Source organism: Vulpes lagopus, chromosome 1, assembly GCF_018345385.1.
Source record: "Vulpes lagopus strain Blue_001 chromosome 1, ASM1834538v1, whole genome shotgun sequence".
In the NCBI taxonomy this organism is placed as follows: Eukaryota; Metazoa; Chordata; class Mammalia; order Carnivora; family Canidae; genus Vulpes; species Vulpes lagopus.
In genome coordinates, this window is record NC_054824.1 from 121662412 (window position 1) to 121675787 (window position 13376).

At 41.2% G+C, this 13376-nt stretch overlaps 1 protein-coding gene across 2 annotated transcripts in view; it reads left to right on the forward strand.

Annotated features, from left to right (window-relative positions):
• Positions 1-13376, forward strand: part of LAMA3 (laminin subunit alpha 3) — a 249718-nt gene that overhangs the window by 218745 nt on the left and 17597 nt on the right. For both annotated transcript variants that reach the window (XM_041769356.1, XM_041769364.1), the window contains 6 exons: positions 272-405; positions 6124-6241; positions 6627-6767; positions 8822-8958; positions 9742-9873; positions 11073-11226. In XM_041769356.1, the coding sequence (XP_041625290.1) occupies positions 272-405; positions 6124-6241; positions 6627-6767; positions 8822-8958; positions 9742-9873; positions 11073-11226 (816 nt within the window). The remainder of the gene's footprint in view (positions 1-271; positions 406-6123; positions 6242-6626; positions 6768-8821; positions 8959-9741; positions 9874-11072; positions 11227-13376) is intronic.

Genomic DNA, 13376 nt, shown 5'->3' on the forward strand with positions numbered 1-13376 from the left:
TTAAAGGAGGAGGGACATATCCTTTCAAAATCTGAGTACCTGGGCATGAAATATGTATATGGCATATATAAAACATGATTAATTTCAAATGTGAGCATTTCTATTAAAATGTTTTAATATTATATTTTTATCCAAAAGCACCACTGCTCATAGTCTTCCTACCATGTATATCATCAATCTGAAGGAAATAAAACTATAATAGCCCTGACTCATGCTGAATAGGATTCTTTAATTTTGCATTGCTTACTGATTTATCTTTCATTTATTTTAGATACTGATCATAATTGGAAAATTCCAAAACCGTATATCAATATCTGTGAATTCCCAAACAAGCCAAATTGATGGTGACATATTTGATTTCAGCACATATTATCTGGGAGGAATTCCGATCTCAATCAGGGAAAGGTAAGATGATCTAAAAAAACCAAAAATACAAAAAAAAAAAAAAAGAAAAAAAACGGAGCAGATTATGGTTGAGTGGTTTTGCTTGTGATTGCTATTGATTAGTTTACCTTTTTAAAATTCAACAACAAAAACAACAAGTTTAACTTTTCAGTATTAATGTGTTAGTCAACAGATTCAAAGAGTTTGTAAACACTGGATTATAGGACTGGCCACTGAAAGGAGAGTGAGGAAACTGTGGGTCACCCCAGAGAAACCATATGAATATGATTTGTGTTGACAATGCTGCTGATAAAAATGGAGGCTGTGGCCCTGGAGTCCTTAACAATAGCATTGGAGAGTCCAGACAGTTCCATGGTCTGACAAGCAGCACTGGGCACTGAAAGTTGGGGTTGCTGCCTTCAGGAAGTATCTCTAGAATGTAAGGCATGTCTGTGTCACCTGCCCCTGATGTGTTATCAATTATGGAACGGGTGCATAACTGCTTCTTGGATAATGAATACATGGATGACTTAAGTTATTTTGAAAGGAAGTGAAGCCTAATCTGAATGAGAAAAACCCCCACCACTTTGAGAATGCACTTAAAAATAACTTTTACAAAACAAAAATATTTTACATTTACATGTGTTTGTATTCTCCAAAAGGCTGATGATAATGTGTGGCAAGATTTCCTGGAAGGGTTAGTACAGACTCATGACTGAGTTAAGAGCACTCCCACATTGTTTGATTATCATTATTTTTTTATACGAGATCTGAGGCTAGTAAACTCTTTTTCTAATTTATAAATCAGTTGGAAGGAATACTAGATGTGATTTATAAGGTGTTGTGCACAGGTAGTCTGTCTTCAAGAAACCTTATATATTTGGACATCTGTCCATCTATAGTAAAGACGAACTAATATTTGTTTTAAAGTTCTTCTGGTTGCCCTCAAAGACAAAAATGCAGGTAAGAAAGCTCAGCACTTTAATATATTTTGGGAGTGAATGTCTTAGATTCTTTGAACTAGAAAGGACCTTGCATGGGATGTAATTTCTGAGCTTTATAGATGAAGAAATTGAGAACCAAAGAGGTGGTATTCATATTTAGTATCATCCATATCATATCAATTCAACCATGAATTGCTATTACTAATGAGCAATAATCTTGATTTTATTCAATTAAATGTGATAAAATAGATTAACTTAAGGAAGTCAGTACTACTGTGCACATCTGAGGTTCCTGTTTATTTACTCATTACACAAATACTCATTGGGTGTCCAGTGACATCAGGCAGTGTGAGAGGTGTCGGGAACACAACAATGAACATAGCTGAAGGGAGATCACAGAGTGTGGCCCATGGAGGGAATTTAATCCATTTGGGGCATTGGGAAGGTGGCTTCTAGCTTGGACCTGAAAGACAGCAGCAATCAACATATGTGAAGAGATACTTCCTGAAGGCAGCAACCCCAACTTTCAGTGCCCAGTGCTGCTTGTCAGACCATGGAACTGTCTGGACTCTCCAATGCTATTGTTAAGGACTCCAGGGCCACAGCCTCCATTTTTATCAGCAGCATTGTCAACACAAATCATATTCTTATGGTTTCTCTGGGGTGACCCACAGTTTCCTCACTCTCCTTTCAGTCTGCTGGGGAAAGTGTGACCTTTCAAGGAACTGAAGGACACTGGTGAAGCAGGCCAGGGATGCCATGTGGGACTGGTGTGGGAAGCAGGGGCCTGAACACAGAGGATCTTGAAAGACTCAGTAGGGCATCACTGGAGGGACACTACCAGAGAAAGGACATTATCAGATTTGACTGGTGCAGGGCAGAGGGTGGTGGAGCAGTTGGATGATGACATGATGAGCATGTCCACAGAGGTAAGAGATGAGGGTGGCCTCAGGGGAATGGCAGTGCAGATAAGGCAAAGGGAATGGATTCTCAACATACGTAGGACAGTGAATGGGTAGTACTGAATGATGGCGTGTGTTTGGGGAGGAATGTAGAAAGTGGTCAAGGATGACGCTTGGGTTTTGCTCCAGCACTTGGGCATGTGAACAGCACCAGCAGAAGGGCAGGGGGATGGGTTCAGTCTGAGACAGGCTGAGTTCCCAGAGCCTGAGAGATAGCAGGTGGAAATGCTGGAAAGCCGTCGGGCAAAAGGCCTGGACTTCTGCAGAGAAGTCTGGGCTAGAGAAAGGGTGAATGTAGCTCAGGTACAGGGGGAGTGGGCTCACCCAGACCATTGAGGAATTCTCGGAGGCAGCAAGGAAGCCACTGGCCCATGGTTTGCATTTGCATAGTGTGAGCAAAAGACCCCCAGATAGTGATGTAGGTACCAGTCAGTCAGGGTTTACTAGTAAAGAGTAGTGGATGAGAACCAAAAGAAGTCATTCTAATTTTGGCTTAGCCACCAAAGAGCCATGTGATCTTGGGTTAAGTCAGCACTCAGCCTTTCTTTGCCTCATCGTCCCTATCCATTCAAGAAATACATACATGGATCTAGTTATGCATATACAGATAGATGTATAGACAGAATTTTCCTAGTAATCTGTCCTAGAGGCTTTCAAACAAGGGATTATTCCCTTTTATGGGCACGTTTATACTTTGATTTTTTAAATTAAAATCACAAGAACATGGAAAATATAGGAGATAAAAGCCAGTCAAAAGATATCCCTGGCCTTTTACTCCCTTGCAAATAAAATGCCAAGCCGTATTGATGTTTCTGGCCCTGCTTCATCCCTCTGGTGACATCTTTGATGGTCCAGAGAGTTCTAAAACTCCCTCTGATGTGAGTCACTGAAGGGTAGGGGTGGGGTGGGCAGAGAAGAGTCCTACTTATCACTCATGGCCAAGCTCCAAGGGGCAAGCAAGCAGTTTTTCTAAAGGAGGCAGGTGTTCTGACCCCGGCATTAGTAGGAGGTCCTTACAGACAGTAGGACATAAGCCTAGTCTGGAACAAAGCAAACCAGCATAATCGCTAAACCAGCACTGACCAAGAGATTTTGCAGATGCCCTGTTTTCTCCTCTTTCACTATAGTGTAACTTTTGGGAATTGAGGCCCAGATCTAAGAATGACTTTTTTAGGATTCCAGTCCAATCACAACCTGTTAATCCTATCTGCTTCCTGTGAGAAGAGAAAATCACCCCTGATAATGCCAGAGGCCCTCAAGCCACCAGGAGAAATCTTTCCTCAGGACCTACACCATTGTTGACCTACATCAGTGTAATAATAAACCATTAAAATGAAAATAATTCAAAAAGTAAAAATCAGTCAAGGATCTATTGGACATTTACTCAGTTTAGGACCACATTTGGGTTTTCTGGCTCTGAAATCTGCCTGCCGTGAGCTTGGACTGGTTAGGCCTTTGTGAATGGACCCCCAGTGTGCATACATACCTCAGTGTGCAAACCCATCAATATAGCATCCTGCATTCCTACACCATCACATTCCTCTAGCAAGTGTGTTCAGTCTTTGTATGCTGGAGCAAATGTGGAAGTCTAGGCCCTCACATGAGCCACAGTAACAAGAACACTGCCAAAGAAGAATGGAAATAAATCTTCCATCTTAACATCTTTGCTGTAGATAACAGTTCTTCTGTAGGAAAGAGTCCTAATTGTTCCAAGTGCTGTGGGCATACAAACTGTGTAAGTGTAAAGAACAAGGACTTTGAGTCACGCTAGTTTCTGTGACTCAGACTGCTCAGATGCCAGAGCTGCCACTTCCTTGCCACGTGACTTCAGACAAGTTACTTAACCTCCCCACACCTCCCCATGCACATCTGGAACATGGTCAGAGTAGCTACCCATCTCTCAGGGCCATGTGAGGATTCAAAATGAGTAAAGGAGTTAGCACAGCGCCAGGCATGTGGTAAGAGCTCAGTAAATGTTAGAGAGGAAAATACACCCCTCAAAAGGTCATGGTGAGGCTAGAATAACTGTGCCTTACACAGAATAGTTGCTCCATATCTGCCAGCTGCCTTTATTCCCCCCTTCTGCTTTTCTGCTACCTTCTTCCTTCGACCTATACTATATGGAAAGGACATCAAGGAATGGTGATGGGTCTGAACCATGTGGAAACCCAAGAGAGAATGGATTTTAAAATAGTGTAAATAGACAAGCTCCAGGAATTAATACAAACTTTCCTTCTTTTCTGAGGCAAAAAGCCACCTTTAAAAAAAAAAAAAAGCCACCTTTATAAAATAATTAAGCTCAAGCTGCAATGAGCTTGAGGATCCAGTGAGGATTCATCTCTTCCTTTTCCTTCTAATGAAATTTAATTTTATGTATATTATATGTAGCTCAACTATTTATAATGATTTGAATAAAAATGAATGCAGATACCTTTCCATTTAGAAAGGTGAGCTGCCTTAGGGACTTATAAGGAAATCAGCTTTGTGTTTTTCTTCGCACATCATTTGTTTAAGAAACACAAATATTTGCCTAGACTCCAGCCAGTTCATCTGTGTTAATGTTTTATGTGAAGTCAGCTCCAGACAGATCCAAAAGTTAAATCAAAGCAGAAATGCCAAAAAAAAAAGAAAAGAAAGGTGGGGGGCGGAATGCCAAGTTAGCTGCAAAGGCAGAGCTGCTGTAGAAAGAAATTGCTCTCATTATAATGACTACTCATAATGAGAGTTACTAACCCCCACCATCTCCCATGAAGTCCTAACTCTGTACCAGGCACCGTTTTGAGTATGTTACACATATTAATTCATTTAAATTCAGGACAACTCTATGAAACAAATTAACACATTCCCATGGTAGAAATGAGGAAACAGTCACAGAATAGTGGAGTCGTCACCGGCTCTAGTAGCAGAGACAGGGCTTGAACCCAGGCAGCCCAGGTGCAGGAGCCCTCAGATCTGGAGCAGCACTGTCTTGCCTCTCAGAAACAACTCCTGAGCTGCACATACAGCTGCACAACAACTGCAGGCCAGGCACAGTGCCAAGTAATTCCTGTGCATTAACTTGTTTGACCCTAACAATGCTTTCCATCATTCCCGCCTGGCATTGAAAAAATGCCACGCCACATTTTCATCACTGACTAGAACCAAGTTATAACTGTTTGTTTCTACTGAGTTAATAGTAACTAACTTAAAAGTGGACAGGAAAATAAATAGCAAAGAGTTTTCTAGAACATTCTTGAATCTAATAAATTGTTTTTTATTAATCAAATATTTATGATATATTAATTTGTTTTTTTAAGAGTTATTTATTTATTTATTTATGATAGACATAGACAGAGAGAGAGGCAGAGACACAGGAGGAGGGAGAAGCAGGCTCCATGCCGCGATGCTGACGTGGGACTTGATCCCGGGACTCCAGGATCGCGCCCTGGGCCAAAGGCAGGCGCTAAACCGCTGCGCCACCCAGGGATCCCCGGTATATTAATTTGTCGATAGGCTTCCTATTCACCACATATTATTATGACTCTGGAAGGAGGGTGGGGAGTTATTCAAGATAGCATACATTCTCTATCCCTGAACTTTTTGAGGACACTGGCCACTCTTCTGTCAACACTATTATGTTCCTTTTTAAAGGTGAGAATGCTGAATCACAGACAAAGGAAGTCGATTTTCTCAGCTTCACAATATAAGTAGTGCTATAGAAATCCCATGAGAACAGATATTCATAAAATACATACTGGTTTATGGGTGAAAAGTAACAGTGAAGAGAGTTTCAGCTCCAGTTCTTAGCCAAGGCTGGTCTGATTCACCTCTTCCTATTTTGTGCCCCAAATCAGATTTAACATTTCTACACCGGCTTTTCGAGGCTGCATGAAAAATCTGAAGAAAACTACTGGTGTTGTGAGGCTGAATGACACTGTGGGAGTCACAAAAAAATGCTCAGAGGACTGGAAGGTAAGAATTCAAAGCCTTGCAGAGAAGTACGGCTCCCCAACCAACCTGTCTTTGGTAGTTTGGTATTCATTTACAAATCAACTTTTGAGTTTTTCTGGTAGCACTTGGTATTAGAGTGAACTGGTTATTTCAACTTCTCACCTTTTTGCAAGACACAGAACCTCTTCAGGTTTGCATATTTGTAGGAAAAAAAAGAAATACCAACTCTACATACAAAAACTCAGGTGACTGGTAAATTATCATGCAGAAAAAGCACACTGTGCTTCTTCCTGAGCCAATGTAAAACACATTAACCAGCTCAGGTGAAGTGATCCAAGAGAAGATACTGGATTTTAGCCATCAGATGATTTCAATGCCAGTAATTTATTCCTTGTTTGCATTTTAGCTCGTGCGATCTGCCTCATTCTCCAGGGATGGACAGTTGAGGTTCACCGGTTTGGACCTCCCTTTGCCCAGTGAATTCCAGGCGTCCTTTGGGTTTCAGACCTTTCAACCCAGTGGCATATTATTCAATCTCCAGTCCCAGGTATGAAATATTGCAATACTGAACATGACTTAAACCTGATTCAAAGTTTGATGTCAAAAACAATAGATTTTTGAAGGCAAAGTAGTTGGGCATTGTATCCATCATCACATGTTTAATGATATTGCATGTTTCAGCCATTGAGGTTACTCTTCATCCTGGGGCATGTCCTAAAAGAAATGAGGCTTAGAAAGTACCTTATAGTTTACAGAGTTGAATTTGTATGTATTCAGGGACTCATTTTCAGTCTTCTTGGGTTAATTTCATGAGCTAAGGTGAATTATAACTGTTATAAGTGACAATGTAGCCTAAAGTTTTAGATCTAAGAAAAAAATCCAAAAGTATCCCTACTGTTCCTTTTTGATTCCACAAAAGATAGCTCTTCAGATTCCTTTCTTGCAGCAGCAGCTGGTTGGACAATCTTTACAGCTGGGGAATGAGAGAAAATAAGGTTCTTTGTTCATGTACAACAGAGCAACAAGGAGGTACCCTCTATGGCTTCATAGGATTTCACTAGTGTGGTTACATAGGTGTAGAGGTCAACTAATGTTTAGAAATCCCCTTGTGGGGGATCCCTGGGTGGCTCAGTGGTTTAACGCCTGCCTTCGGCCCAGGGTGTGATCCTGGAGTCCTGGGATCGAGTCCCATGTCGGGCTCCCTACATGGAGCCTGCTTCTCTCCCACGTCGGGCTCCCTGCATGGAGCCTACTTCTCTCTCTGCTCTGTGCCTCTGCCTTTCTCTCTCTGTCTCTCATGAATAAGTAAATAAAAATATTTTTTAAAAATTAAAAAAAAAATCCTCTTGTGGAATGAGGGGGATTTTACAATAGAAGTAGAAGTAGAATACTGACATTCTTGGATTTGTTTCTTCAGGATTGTCAGCACAACAGACATCTAGTATTTGTTGAAATAAAGAATGGTAGCTGACTCCAAGGCTATGTCATATTAGAAGACCTAATCTCTCTTGATAGATATTTGTTCATCAGCCTTTAGAGATTTTTTTTTTTTAAACTACCCCCTAGAGAAGCCATGTGCCAGCATTTTGATTACCAGAGTGTGCTTTCCATCAAAGTAGGATGTTTTGACCTAGCTCTTTTGACACCCAATGCTTGTTTTCTCTGCCAAGGGTAGGGACACTGAGTACATAATGTGCAAAATGGTCAAAAGCTGGCAGAAGAGTTGACTTAACAAAAGAGGGGGTCAATCCTAGACACTGGAGGGATCCTAGAAATATCCTAGAAACACCACCCTCAACTTCATAATGGGTTAGCTAAGACATACATATAAATTGACATTCCTTTATTCAATCCGTAATGAATATTGCCAATTGAAAAAAATCAAAATAAAACTGATAGTGGCCACAACCACACACTGTAAAAATTGTCTTAGACTAAAAGCTCACTGAATGATCACATCTTGTTAAAAACTGCAAAAAATTGTACTTGCTAGGAAAAAAAAATCAACAAAATTAAAATGACAGCTGAAGAAACTACACATATTTTTAAATTAAGAATTGACAGAATTGAATCAACCTGCCAAAATTTAGATCTGCAGAGTTTGACATTAGAAAATTGAACTGCCTAGAAATTATGACCAGAAAATAGAAGTCATGACTAAAGAAGATATCATTGTTATAATCATATATGGGGGATAAAAAGGGTAAATTAAAACTTCCTCACAAAACTGATTCAAGAGAAGAATTGACCCTGATGAAAATAATTTCAGCAGACTGAAAGTAAAACTAGCAAAATTTAGAAATGGTGTAACTGTTTTCTATAATTGATGGAGAAGAGAAGTAGGTTTATGGACGTGGGTCTGTAAGATGCTTTTGACAGCTTCATCGGTGTAAATAATCTGCAGAAGGCTTTTATATTCATACACACAGAATCAAATACACAAAAATAATCTTTACATTGAAATAATGAAGTCAAAACATTAGGATCAAAACATCCTGGCTGTCTTATCCGTAGTGTTGATCATAACTTCAGTACTGATACAGTCATGATCTTTAAGTGGAAATTAATGACACTGATGGGTATATTCTGTGATGGTTTCAGAAACATAGCCTGCAAGTCACCCTGGAGGATGGTCGTATTGAACTGAACACCAGGGATAACAGCCTAATTATTAGATCTCCACAGACGTACATGGACGGTGAACTGCATTATGTGTCTGTAATAGGTGACAACTCTGGGTGAGTGGAATGGCCCTTTTGCCAGAACTCTAAGACTTTTATTTAGTTTAATGGAATTTTCTAGTATCTTTTTTGTGAAGTATGTGTCCTTGATGCTGACACTATTTTACTAGTAAGTCTTAGCCTTCTTCCTGGTTCTGTATGAATTTCTTCATTAAAAATAAATCAATCAGTCAAAAGGTGGATGGATAAACAGATTGTGGTATATTCACAATGTAGGAATGAAACCAGAGTAATAAGCATAAAAGATCTACAACTGTAGATCTCCAAGGACAGGGACAAGCCTGGCAGCGTACTGCTATGTGACAGAGGTCGCACATCTCCTAGATTTTTTAAAAGAATTAAAAAGAATTCATCTCCTATGATTTAATTTATATAAAATTCAAAACCAGGCAAAATTAATTTCTTTTATCAGAATTCAGGATTTGGGGGTTATACTCTTGAAGGGGAAAAAGGGAGCACAAGGCAGGGTTCCTGGGCACTGGTCAATTCTGCTTCTTTCCTCTGGGTGCTGGTGTCACTGGTGTATTCACATTGCAAAAAATTCACTGAGCTGTACACAGAATATGTACACTTTATGTATAGAATACTTCAATAAAAACACAATAAAAATAATAAATGAAGAACAGGAAAAAAATTTTAGTGACTTTTAAAAATAAATCTAGTTTAACAAGTTACTTGAGGTTAAAAATACTGAGTCTGAATCGAAGACCGTAAGTTAGCCTCGTGGTGAGGAACTTTCCTTCCTGCATTTCTCACTCTTGTGCCTTCCTCCTCTTCCAGACTGCGGCTTCTCATTGATGACCAGACTCTGAAAAGTAACCAAAGGCTACAAGACTTGTCAGGTTCCCAGCATCCCCTGTATCTGGGTGGGAGCCAGTTTGAGGGTTGTATCAGCAACGTTTTCATCCAGAGGTGCGTGCCTTTTTCTATGTGTGTGGCTGATGAGAGTGGCCTGCTTATAGGGAGGGCATCTCCTTGCTCTAGTAGTGGAGTTGGATTTGTCACCATGTGCTGCACGAGGGTCTCATTCCACCAGCTGTCGAACACCTTCTTAGACAAGATACACACATTAGAAACAAACCACCTCCAACAAACAGCCGCCTGGGCCCAGCTTTGGCACATAACCTTGAGAAAGGTCCAATGAAAGTTAACTTTCAGATTATGGCCCTGAAAGTTTTTCATACTGAAGTTTGACTTCATTTTCATCAAGATCGTGCAGTTTGATTTCATCAGCTCTCCCCTGTTTTCAGGGCTGAGAACTTGCAGGATCCAACACTGTTGGGAAACCAAATCACCACCGTGTTGAACCTGGCCATGACTTTTCAGAGAGAGGAATCTGGTATTTGCATGCAAATGTTTAGATATTCTTTTCTTTTGATTCAAAATGGTCATTTTTAGATAAAAGGCAAAACCCTCGCCAGGGCACGAGAAGGGCCCAGGGCTGGTCAGGAAGCTCAAACAACCCGTTGAGAGCTTGGAGGGCTCCTGCTGTCCATCAAGGCTCAGACAACAGTCAAGAGATAAGCGGATTTATCTGTGAGACTCTCCTACTCAAGTAAGAGGTTGAGTTGCAAGGTTGCAAGATCAACCATTCTGCAAACTCACCTCTCAGGTTTCCTGATGTTCACCATCGTTCTAGATCATCGGTGCCCACTTTTCGCCTCTCTGCAGAGTTCATTTTCATATTTCCAGATGACACTTGTTCCAAAGAGAGCACTGTCATTACCCTGGCTTCACCCCAGCCCTAACCATTCAAGTCAGTGAAGTTTCTCAAGGCACGGGGCTGCAGAAGTGGGTAACAGCACATCCTCATCCTCTGTGAGCTTGGGGTCTCCTGTAGATATAATGTACCTGTAAGAGATGAAAGTTCACAGAGAAACTGACAGTAGGAATGTATAGTTTTTAGGGAATGCAGAAGTGGGTAACAGCACATCCTCATCCTCTGTGAGCTTGGGGTCTCCTGTAGATATAATGTACCTGTAAGAGATGAAAGTTCACAGAGAAACTATGACAGTAGGAATGTATAGTTTTAAACCAAGCTCTCTCTGCCAGTGTATCTTCCTTGAGATTTCAGAGTTGGACAGTGGTTTTCTTTTCTGCCCTCGTTCCAGGCCATCAAAGAGTCCTGCAGTCCTGGACTTGGCCAGTAAAACTTTCAAGAGAGATGTGTCCCTGGGAGGCTGCAGTTTAAACAAACCACCTTTCCTAATGTTGCTTAGAGGTTCTACAAGGCTTAACAAATCCCACACTTTCAATATCAACCAGGTGAGTATACCCTACACTGGCTTTTGCTTCTCCCCAGGGGATTCTGAGACGCGAATCCTACCTCGTTTGAGATGTTGGGGAAGGGGTGGGAGCAGAAGGAGTGTAGATTGCCTGATCCCTTGGTGGTCAGTGCCTCTAGGATGTGGGATTGATGGGTCAGCAACAGTTGGATTATACCAAAATGTAAACAAGGTTTCCCCTCTCGCTTTTCTTTTGTATCTTGGTGAAAATTTGGCAATTTTTACAGACGGAACAAATTGAATCTTAGGTCTCTCAAGTTCTGTAGATGATGCCTTACTCTTTTGGCACTTCTGTTGCATCTCCAACAGGTACAATGAGTTTCTCTAGAGTACAGGAGTCATGCCCCTTTCCCCTCCCCACAGACACCTCTCCACCCTGCCTCCTAGGACAGCATGTATACACACACCCAGGCTTTGCCAACATCAGCGTGGTTTGACCTTGACTGCACATGAGAAACATCTGGGGAGCTTTTAAAATCCTAATGCTCAAGTGCATGCCACCCAATTAGGTCAGATGCTCTTGAGGTGGGTCCAGAGGCAGGAGTTTGTAAAGTTTACAGGTGGTTCTAATGTGCAGCGCTAAGAGGCTGAAAGGGAGTAAAATGTCTTATTTGGAAGAGCAGAAGCATTGTAATAAATTGGACACAGGATTAGGACTTAAAGAATTCCTCGCTGTGCCTGAGGTCAACAGTCTGACCTCCCCATGTCTGGAGGTTACAATTAAAACGATTAATGGATAACACTGAGCACCTCCTATGTGCCAGGCATTACGCTAAGCTCTTGAAGTGGATTTTCTTACTAAATCTGCAAGTAACCTTGTGAGGGAAGTATTATTCTATACTTCTATATCGCCATACTAAAGTAATAGTACCAAGCAGGTATATTACTAACCACAGGTTACAGAAAAAGATGCTGCACTCTAGAGAGGTAAGTAGTTTTCCCAAGCTCCCACAGACAGAAGGTGGAGTTGGAATTCAAAACCAGATAGCCTCATCCCACAGCCTGTGTTCTCTTAAGAGCAATGTGCCTCTGTTCAACACACTTTTCACTTAATGTCAACCCGATGCCACTTGTCTGCCAATATTTCCCTGCTGCACAGTGATTTGGATGAGTTGAATTGATAGCACATAATAAGAAATGTTTTATGCTATTAAGGAGAAATATAGTTCATAGAGGCTAGTCATTTTACCGTTATGAGAAGAATATCTTTAGGACTGCTCCATCAGGAATGAAATCATATATTCACTTTTTTCATTGTAAGGCTGAAAGTTACTGAGGGACTAAGTTAATACAGCAATGGTAGAGATGGAGAGAAGGAAATGGATTCAAAGCTATTTAGAAGATACAAAGAACAGGACCCAGATAATAATTGAATGTGGGTGGCAAGGGAGAGGTAAGAGTTAATGTAATTCTGAGGCATTTAGTTCAGATTATTGGATGGATGGAGATGCCATTCATGGAGATAGGAAAAGGACAAGTATTTAGAGGAAGAGGCTGAGTGGAGTGTGATTTATATCGAGTGACAGGCGCCTGCAGGACACCTACAGGGAGAAAGCTGGCAGGCGGGTGGGGGGCTGTCAAGTGTCTCTGAGTGGGCATCAGCTGATGGTGGAGGTGGGAGGTGCTAGAGCTATTGATGTGGGAGCCGCCAGTGAACAGAGTGTGTCTTTAATTGTGCCCTGTTCTGTGCGAGCCCCCAGATTAGGTGGAATAAGACATTAATTCTGCCTCAAAAAGCTCAATAACAGAAAGAAAGCAACAAAGCTTTGTGGTTAAGGACTACTTTGGGGTCAGACTTACTGGGTTTGCATCAGGCTCTCTCAAGGTATGTGACCTTGAATGACCATTTAACCACTCCGTGAGTCTATTTCCTGTAACATAAATGCCGATATATAAAGTAATATCTCATAGTGGTGTTGTGAGAGTTACAAGAGGTAATAAACACAAAACATGTAGAAAAGTGCCTGCCACACGGTAAGCATCAGCTGTGATTATTATACACACTGATAACCTAAGTGAAGGGGACAAAACACGCAAGAGGCCTGAGGTGGCAGGAACTGAGTCTGGAGTATGGGTTGGGTTTAGACAAGTGAATGTTGCTGCTGCGTGAGCGGAAGCCCGTGGTTGGCA